At 55.2% G+C, this 10,030-nt stretch overlaps 1 protein-coding gene across 1 annotated transcript in view; it reads right to left on the bottom strand.

The window, feature by feature from the left end:
• Positions 1 to 10,030, bottom strand: part of MEF2B (myocyte enhancer factor 2B) — a 17,195-nt gene that overhangs the window by 1,127 nt on the left and 6,038 nt on the right. The window contains exons 2-7 of the mRNA XM_010847257.1: positions 3,074 to 3,155; positions 2,355 to 2,558; positions 1,182 to 1,316; positions 555 to 702; positions 256 to 389; positions 4 to 167 (exon numbers count right to left, since the gene is read on the bottom strand). Of these exons, the coding sequence (XP_010845559.1) occupies positions 4 to 167; positions 256 to 389; positions 555 to 702; positions 1,182 to 1,316; positions 2,355 to 2,558; positions 3,074 to 3,127 (839 nt within the window). The 5' untranslated portion in view covers positions 3,128 to 3,155. The remainder of the gene's footprint in view (positions 1 to 3; positions 168 to 255; positions 390 to 554; positions 703 to 1,181; positions 1,317 to 2,354; positions 2,559 to 3,073; positions 3,156 to 10,030) is intronic.

Raw genomic sequence — 10,030 nt, 5'->3', positions numbered from 1 at the left:
TACCCGCCAGTTTGCAGTTCTGGCAGGCGGGGGAGTGTGGAGACACCCTCCCAAAGCCAGGGCAAGTGCATACCTGGGGGGCCGGCAGGGAGGAAGGGGAAGCTCCCGAGCGGGGGTCCGGGGGCAGCGGTGGAGCAGGGACTCTGCAGGCCACCGTAGAGTCCTCTCTGCGTGGAGACAGGATAAAGGGGAGCCTGAGACCTGCAGCCAGGTCGCCCTGCCCCCGCAGCCCTTCCACCCCTTCCCCTCACTCACCGAGCTGCTCAGTCCCCCTCGGGTCCCGGCCAGGCCGCCAGGCAGGTCTGGCCTCCGCCCGTCCGCTGCCAGGTACAGGGGCGGTGGTGTCTTGCTGGCGAGATGGCTCGGCGAGAAGAGAGGGTGCGCCAGGCCTGGGGAGCAGGGGACCCCCAGAGGAGGCAGGCAGCCACGTCATCTGATGAAGTCTGAGGTCCAGAGTGACACCCACAGCCAAGCAGGGCCAGAGCCAACATTTCCCCGCTGCACAGCCCCCCAGAACCTCCACCCCCTGCCCAGGGCCTGTGACCCATGCTCACCTGGGGGCCCAGCTTTGGGGGCTGCTGGCCGGAAGGGGGATGGGCGGCTCTGGGCAGGCAGGGCCTCCCCAAGTCCAGTGGGTTCACAGGCCGGTGGGGGCAGCGCCCCGTATACCATGTCCGGGCTGGGCATAGTGGGGGCTGCGGGCTGCGGGCACAGAGGCCAGGATTGGTTGAGGAGCACGGAGATGAGGGCATCACTTCAACCTAGACAATCCCAGTGAGCTCGAGCGCCAGCTTCCACTTCCGGAAGCGCCAGCTTCCACTTCCAGAAGCCCTCACCACTCGCCCCTCTGGCCTAAACGCCACGTGGCGGGGAGCCTGTGTCTGCCTCCGTCACTCCTTGACAGCTAGGCCCAGAGCTGAAACTTCTTACTAAGCAAGCAATTGGTCCCGAGGAGGCTTCCCAGGTTTAGACACATTAAAGAAAGAAAGAAAGAAGGAACTGTCTGTTGCGCTCTTTTCCATCCTTCAAAGCCCCTACTATAATTCCTACTCCTCCAGGAAGTCTTCCCTGCTCCCCGACTCTAGGAATCCTGGTCTTGAGTCCTCTCGGTCTCAGCCCCAGCTACCTGGGCCTCAGAAGTGGGGGGAGGGCCCCATGAGGTGGGACAGGGAGTCACTTACATAGAGCCGGGGCCGGGGCAAGGCTGGGTCACCCCCATCACCTGCCAGCCTCCGCAGCTTCTCTCCTGGCCCCTCAAGCCCCTCGTCTGGCTCCAGCTCGGGTCCATCAAGGCCCACACCCCTCCGCTTCAGTGTCTGTGGGAAGGGAAGACAGCAGGGTGACCCCCCCCATCCCACCCGGCTCTGTGGGCAGGCAGAGTGCAGGCACAGCTGCTCCAGCTAAATCCCATTAACCAAAAACCCCAGGGAGTCATCTAGTAACTTCCAACTGTATGTGAGAGAGGGACTGTCCTGCCTTGGGACCAGAGAGGCCCAGGTCACACAGCAGGGCAGAGATCCACCCAGGCCTGCTGGGTTATCCTAATGCTCCTCCTGAGTGTGATTTGGTTTCTGCATTCTGCGCCCAGGCACAGCCTCAGAGCCTGGCATGCAGGAGGTGGTTAATGAGCATCAGCTAGCTGAGCATCTAGAGGCTACTTCACAGGCTCTTCTAAGCTGTCTCCCCCCTGGAGCCAGTGATCTCTGTACTCCTAGACCCCTGCTTCTCCTCTACCAGCTTTTCCCCACTGTCCATCACCTTGGGGCTCCCCAGACAGTCCTAGCCCAGTGCTCTGTCCACCCAGCGGCTTCAGCTTCCCGTTCCTGGGTAAAGATGCCCAGATCCAAAGTGACAGTGATCTTCGCGCCACACAACTGAGCCTGTGCACTCTACAGCCCATGCTCCACGAGAGAAGCCCGCCTGTGACATCCGAAGAAAAGCCCATGTGCCACGATGAGGGCCCAGTGAAGACCCAGAACAGCCAAAAATCAAAAGGAAAAAAAAAAAATAAAGGAACAGTGATCTTGCCCATCCTGGGTGGTGCTAGGCAGCTGCCCCTAGAGGGGACTCTCCATTACCCCAGACCTGTTGACTGGCATGCGTGTGTGCATGCGTGCTCAGTCGCTCAATGGTGTTCGATTCTTTGCGATGCTATGGGCTCTAGCCTGCCAGGCTCCTTTATCCATGAATTTTTCCAGGCAAGAATACTGGAGTGGGTTGCCATTTCCTCTCCAGGGGATCCAGCAAAGCCTAACTGCAAAGCTCATCTTTTGTGCAAACCAAGAGCCCCTAGGCTCTGAGTGTGCAGAGCGTGCTGGGCTTCGTGCGGCCGGGGAGGAGGGTCCTGGGGGTACCTCGAGGATGTCGGTGTTGGTGCGGCTCTCGTGGGGCTCGCTGTACTCCGTGTACTTCAGAAGCACCCGGTCCATATCTGTGCTGGCGTACTGGAAGAGGCGGTTGGAGCTGTTGAAGATGATGAGGGCGATCTCGCAGTCGCAGAGCACGCTCAGCTCGTAGGCCTTCTTCATCAGCCCGAACTTTCGCTTGGTGAATGTTACCTGGACTCAGTATCCAAAGGCAGGGCAGGAGAAGACAAAAATTCAGGTGAGAGGGGGAGTCGAGGGGCCTATTTTTCCATGAACATGCTTCCTGATTTCATGCCTTTGCATGTGCTCTTTCCAACTGTACTGCTCCTCACTTCTCAACCTGGCAAACTCCTATTGATGCTTCAAAACCTGGCCCAAATGTCCTCTCCTTAGGGAAGCTCTCCTTGGTCTCCAGGCAGATCCCACACCCCCTCTCTGAGCTCCCCAGTTCTGTACCTGTCTCTGGCCCAGCACTTTGAGTTGGATGTGTTTGTGTTGAGCTCCTGTGACTGGAGCTCCAGTCATCACAGAGAATCAATGAATAAATCATCATGAGAATGAGTAAATGCTGCATCTCAGACTCCTGACACTACATCAAGTCTCCTTATTCCCTTGCAGTTCCCCCAGGTGGCCAAGCCTTTGCCCAGGCTGTGTTTCTTCTGCTAGGAAAGCCTTTCCCCAGCCACTGTTCCACCCAGTGAACTCACCTGCCGATTCCTTTGGTCCAGAATGCGTGAGATCTGAATTTTTTTCCTCCCCATGTCCCAGGCTGGGTGGAGTGCCCTTTGTCTGCAAGTGGGGGGTGGGGAGGAGAAGAGAACAGAGCAGGTGGATGGAAAGTGGGGACAGGCACCCCAGCATACCCCTATCTTCCTCCCACCCCTGCCAGGAGACAATGGGGAGAATGAGGTGGGCTGGGTCACCCCCACATCTCACACCATCAACCAGCCCAGGATGCATCAAATGCTCACTGAACACCTCAGACCAATGCCTTATAAGGAAAAGGTTGACCAAGGGGGGAAGATTGAGAGGTACAGGTGCCCCCAACTGAGGCTCTAAAGCAAAACAAGCTGATAGCTGTGGGACCTCAGGGGAGCCTGACCCCTGTCTGTGCATGGATAACAGCGCAGTGCACTGCCCAGCGCTGCTGGAGCATAAAATGAGTCAACCCACACAGGGCACTCAGATCTGCCCTGCAGACAGCAGCTGCCGTGGCTGCACTGCTGTTATGAACACCGGCGGCAGCCTGGAGGCCCTCAACAGGCCAGGCTGGAGGGCCATCCGATGATGGTACCCAGCGGGGCTCAGTGATCCGGAAGTAAGCCTGATCCACACAGCAGACACTTTTCAACTCATTCAGTCCACCCACGACAGCCCTTCCATGAGCAAAGTTGAGGGCTGTGGTTACCAGAAAACATACATTAAAATATATATAAAACATGTATTTAAAAATTGCATTGCGAGTGGAAAAGACTAGAAGGAAATACTCAAGCTGGGAGTCAGTGCTGGGTGAAAATTTACAGGTGAGTTTTTAAAACTTGAGATGCAACTCACTTAACATGAGATTCGCCATTTTAACATGTGCAATTCCGTGACACTTAGAGCATTCATGATGTTGTGCAACCATCATCTCTACCTGGTTCCAGAAACTTTACCTCCTCTCAAAAGGAGACCCCAGGGGCTTTCCAGGCAGTCCAGTAGTTAAGACTGTGCTTCCACTGCAGGGGGCTGGGTTCAATCCCTGGTCAGGGAACTAAGATCCCACATGCAGTTTGGCAAGACCAAAAAACCAAAACCAAACAAACCAAAAACCCAGAAAACAAGACAAAGAGAAGGGCCAGCCCCATAGCAGCCACTCCCCGCTCCCCCTTCCTCAGCCCCCAGCAACCACTGATCTATGGATTTGGCCTGTTCTGGACATTTCTTATAAGTGGAATCATACAATGTGTGGCCTTTTCATCTTTTCCTTTTTCATTTTTATCTTTTGAATTTTCTAACTGTTCTCCCTCAGTGATTAAAGATTTCTATTTTTAAAAATGTGTGTTGGTTGGGGGTCGGGGGGCACTTCCTCAGTGGCTCAGTGGTTAAGACTCTGCTCCCCCAACTCAGGGGGCTTGGGTTGGATCCCTGGTCAGGGAACTAAGATCCCACATGCTGTATGGCACAGCCAAAAAAAACAGAAATTAAAAATGGGGGGAAGCCTAATAGAGACCCCATCCCTGACCTTCTTTCCAGTGGGAGGAGGGGGAATCCCCTGGGAAGACCTTCACTCAGAGACTTCAGACTGGGAAGAGGGGTGGGCTCATGCAAACTAGAGAGGAAGCCTGGACCCTCCTCATGGGGGTCTGGGATCTCCCTGGTGAGGGCCCCAAGGTGAGAATGGGCAGCTCAGTGAGGGCAACGAGTAATCAAGACATGGCCCAGCTCTTTCCCAGCAGCCCCCAGGAAGGGCTCCTGGAATCAAGGAATCATATCGTCTGTCGTGCAGCACCCACCCCACTGTACAGAGAGCCATCCCATGGCCCCCGAGACCCCTCTGCCAACCCCATGACCACACTCCACCCCCCAGCCCTCTCGTGTCAGAGGGGACTGAGGCCGCACCACAGGCCTTCCCCAGGATGAAGTGGGGCCCGTGCTCAGGTCCCAGCCAGCCTCAGAGCAGAAGAGAGGTCTTCAGTAAGGGCAGCCTCTCCCTCAGCTTCAGTTTGCTGTTCTGTGAGTGGGGTGGGTACGAAAGGCAGAGTAGCTCGCACAAAGCCTGAGAATGTCTTGGGAAGTGTAGGGAAATGTAGGTCTATCTCTGGGAGAAACATACCCCAGCCCGAGGGGTCTGGGGGGCCTCCCCATCTTCCCAAAGATCCATAGCTGGAAATGTGAGTCACCCCAGCCTGTCATATGCATCCCACTAGGTCACCCCAGGCACACCCTCCACCTTCCCTGGTCTGGGTCTCTGAGTAGTCATAACTATGTAGAGTCCAGGCCAAAACGAGCCCCCACCGTGGCCCCCCAGCTCCAGCCTGACTTGCTAAATTTAACCTTTGGGGCTAATTTTAATCCCTGTCCGGAATCGGGCTAGTTCCCACGGCTGGGATGCATTATCCCCGCCCTGACGGGCCCCTGGGGACAGGAGGAGGGCACTGGCCCGGAGGTCTTGGTGCCAAGATGATTCCGGAAATGCCCCCCACGCCTGGAATCCCATGGGAACGTGGGGCTTGGACATGAGTCTCGGGGTCTGGAAGATCCAACTTTGGCCCCTTCTCCGTCTGTCCCCATTTTAGACAAGGACCTCCTGGCCGGGGCAGGGTTCGTATAACAGGGGCGCCCCCGAGAGTCAGAAGGTCAGGAGGGGGGCTCTGAACTGAGACTCACGAGCTGAGACAGGAAGTGAGTTTTAGGCAGAAGGAATGGCAGGTGCAAAGTCCCTAAGGAAGAAGGAGACGCATCAAGAAGGCTAGAGTGAGGAAAGAGGGGAAAGTGCAGAGGAAGGGCCACTCTGGGTCCTCTGAGCTGCAGCGAGGCCTCTGGGTTTTGCTCTAAGAGCAATGGAGAGCCATAATGGATGGGGGTTCGTCAAGAAGGGACAGGACTTTAAAAACTTGAACATGGGGACCTTCCTGGTAGTCCAGTGGTTAAGACTCTGCATTCCTAATTCAGGGGACCAGGTCTGATCCCTGGTCGAGAAACTAGATCCCATATGCCTCAACTGAGATCCAGGGTGTTGCACCTAAAACCTGATATAGCCCCAAATTAAAAACAAACAAACAAACAAACTGGTCCAGTCAGAAAAAAAAAACACAAAAACTTGGTCCTAGCTGTCATGGGGAGCAAGACTGTTGGAGGCAGAGGTAAAGAGGACAGGAAGCTGCAGAGACGCCAGAGCTGTGTCCATCTGGGCCGAGACCGGGGGTTAGGCCCCCTCTGTGCTCTGCCTGCGTCCTGCACTTTAAGTCACTGTGCTCTAGGGCTCTTTGGTTCCTCAAGAGGCCACCAGGTCCCCTGACATCTCTGGAGGCAGGCCTGACAGGTGCAGATGGAGTCCTGCAGGGGTTTGCGTCTTCTGACCCTTGATGACTTTGGAACCCCCAGTCTTCACCTAGGAACCAAAGTCACCCCCTGCTCTGGTCCTGGAGGGATCTACCCAGCACATAGCTCTGATCATGCCCCTTCCTAATTACACACTCCTCACGGCTCCCCACTGCTCTCAGGAGGAAGGAAGCTCCAGTCCTCAGTCTGGCATTCAAGGCTCTGCCCTAATCAGCTCCTGCCCACTGTTCTCTACCTTCCACAAAATGTCTGTTTGAAATCCCTTTTTTGCCTCTTCTGCACCTGGCCAACTCCTATTCACACTTCAAACACCCAGCTCAAGAAATCCATTCCTTCAGGAAGCCCTCCCTGCCCTCTCTGGTCTCCCACAGCCTCTAGTTCTGACACTGTGGGCTGTCTGATGGGGGGGTCGTATATCTGCCTCTCTCCTTCTCCCCCAGCCCAGAAGACCCTCAGGACCAGACACAGGGGTGACTGGGAAGATATGGAGTGGGTCAAGAGGGACACGTCTGAACTCCCCTCAGCTTCCCTCAACAACTTCCTCTCAGACTCCCCCAGCTGACTCCCTACCCAGAAATACACGCGCATGCAAATCCAACCGCTCAGCGTTGACCTGCCTCAGGCCCAGGTGTGAAGGGCCAGCCAAGGAATGCAGAGGCGGGAGGCCCAGGGTGTGCATGTATATTTGTACTCACATGCAAATCCCCACCCTGAGCCGCAGACAGACCTGGCGGCCAGTTCTCCAGATGTTGGCGTGATGGTGATCGGAACTGCTGGGGGGAGGTGGCGGTGCGTGCTGAATGTGCAGGGCACGAGGGGGGAGGCTGAGGTTAGGAGAGGCTGAGGTTGGGAGAGGCTGAGGTTGGGGAAGGCCTCTTCTGGGGACAAGCCCCCAACCCCCCCAACCAAGGTCCAGCTAGAAAGCCTAGAGCTTGTTGCATCTGCCCAGCAGAGTGGCAGAGGTGAACCCATAGACCCAGGAAAGGGAAGGAGAGCCAGGATAAATCCAAGAGGGCACCTCAATGGAGAAAGCTTGCAGCTGGGCCTCAGTGGGAGGGCTGGATGGGGGCCTGAGCACACGGGCAGGGGAGTGGGCATTTGAAGTCAAGAGTCCAGTACCTCCCCACCCCTATCTTTGTACTCCACTTACCAAGTGTCAACTACGTGCCAACCATTGCGATCAACTGACCTCAAAAGATGTAGAAAGCTTAAGTAGACCAATGACCATGGAAAATTTAAAAAGTGTCTCAAGACATACCATCAAAAGGATAACAGGCCCCTATGGTTTTATAGCTGTTTTATCAAACCTTAGAGGACAGGAAAGTGAAATGTTCTTTAAACTAACTCAGACCTTTAAAAACAGGGGCACTCCAAGTCATTTTAATGAAACTCTGATAGGTCAGAACCTAAGTCTAAAAAGAGAGAAGTATTGACCACAAAAGGGGCCATGTTAGTTGCCAGGGATTCAAGGAAGACCTCTCTGAAGAGGTGATGTTTGAATTGAGACCAGAGGCACAAGAAAGACACAGGCAGTGAAGGGAAGAGTCAGTGAGAGGATCTGGTGGGAGGGTGTTCCTGGCAGGGGAGCTGCAAGGCCAAAAGCTCAGAGTGCTCGTGAGTTTGACATTTTGCAAACAGCAAAGAAGTCTGAATGGCTGGACAACGTGAACAAGGGCGAGAGGGGAGGGGGATGGTGGTGGTGGGAGTGGGGTTGGATCATGTAGGTCCACAGTGAAGAGTGTGGGTTTTACTCAGAGGGCATCAGGGAGCGATAGAGAATTTGGGGGCAAAGGAGTACCTAGATATGATTTTGACAGTTTAAAATCCCCCCGTATTTTCTTGCATTGCTGGTGGGAGGGGAAAGAAGAAGAGGCACTCTGAAAAACTGCCTGGAATCTACTAAAGCTGAGCAAGCAGCTACCCTCCAACCCGGTGATCCTTCCCCTCCCCTTGTATTTACCGAAGACAAAAGGGCCCAAGTAAGAAATCACACAAACAAGGACATTCTCAGCAACTTCGTTCATCATAGCCCCGGACTGGAAATGATTCAAATGCCCTCAATGGGAGAACTGACAACTACTTTCTCGTACATTCTATGATGGGCTACTATACAGCACAGAAAAAGGATGCGTCTCAGCTCCACGCAACCGTACAGGTGAACCTCCCAGATCATGGGCTGATTCAACAATAATTGGGCTCTGCAGAGGGGACACACCACGTGATTCCATTGATACGAAGTTCCAGAACAGGCAAAAGTCACCTCCAGTGATGGATATGAGCACAGTGGCCACGCTAAGCAGGCACTGTGACAAGATAGTGCAAGTCAGGGGGCTGGAGCTCTGTTCCCTGGACCAGCTTTACTCAGTTGGTGCAAGTTTTTTAGTCCTACTCCACTGATTTTTGCATTTCCCTCTACCTGACTTAACCAAAAGGATTTTTTAAAAAGTACCAACCCCCCCAGCCCCTACTCAGGTTGCTGTGATGACAGCATCTGTCTGGGCAGGAGTGAGATGACAGGGAGAAGCAGGGGCAGACGTCCAGGCAGGAGACGTGGGGCCTGAACTGAGACCGGGGCTGCAGGAAGGCAGAGAGGATGGGCTGTTTGGCAACCGAGGGGACAGGATATGCTGGTGGCATATGCCTGGGGTTGGAGGGAGCCTGGGGTCTCAGGCCTGAGCGCTATTTGTGGGGGGAAACTGAGGGTGTGTGCAGTGCGTGCATGCATGCTAACTCATGTTCAACTCTGTGCGACCCCATGGCCTATATGGCCTGCCAGGCTCCTCTGTCCATGGAATTCACCAGGCAAGAACACTGGAGTGGGTTGCCATTCCCTTCTCCAGGGGATCTTCCCAACCCAGGGATCAAAATCAAGCCTCCTGAATTGCAGGCAGTTTCTTTACCGCTGAGCCACTGGGGAAGCCCCACACTGGGGTCACACAGGAGGATCTCATAAGCACCCAGAGCATGACTAAATCTCTACTGTGACACCTGTGGTCACTAAAGTCCATCAACAAGCACCCCTGAAGTCCTCTAGGCCATGACTGTCACCTCCCTCTAAGAGGCCTCTCAGCGCCCTGGTGATGGAGATGGAGGTCTGGAAAGAATCCCACCCTCCCACTCACCCTTCACTGTGGGCCTCTTCCTGCAGAAGGACTCAGTTTTCTCATCTATAAATGGGAGTGAGAATCCATCTGCCACCAGCTGAGGAGGAGGGGGCAGTGGTGGGGTCTTTTGACCTTGTCTCTGGACTCCCAGAAGCCAGAAGGCAGAGGGGTTTTGGAGCTGGGGTTGCTGAGTCAGCATGCCATCTCGTGAGGCCACGGGGATCCTTCCTGTGGCAAGCTGGGTGGCATCAGGCCCCTACCTGCCCCCCCTCCATAAAGCGGGTCATGGAATCCTGATCTCAAAGGTTCTGCAGCGAGGGTCTGAGATAAAAGACCAGGAACCATTGAGTTCCCCTTCTCGGCCCTCAGTGGGGCTTTAATGGAGGGGCCAGCAGCAGAGTTAGGCTGCCCGACCCTTGAGCCCAGAGGCCACAGTGTGGCAGGGGACCCAGGCCAGGAAGGAGGGGAGGAAAGGAGAAGTGAGAGGCAGGTGGGTGGCGGGGGGAGGTGAGGGCC

The sequence above is a fragment of the Bison bison genome, unplaced genomic scaffold (genome assembly GCF_000754665.1).
Source record: "Bison bison bison isolate TAMUID 2011002044 unplaced genomic scaffold, Bison_UMD1.0 scf7180017864248, whole genome shotgun sequence".
Lineage (NCBI taxonomy): Eukaryota > Metazoa > Chordata > Mammalia > Artiodactyla > Bovidae > Bison > Bison bison.
Note: the sequence above shows the minus strand (reverse complement) of the source record. Positions and strands in the feature narration are given on the sequence as shown.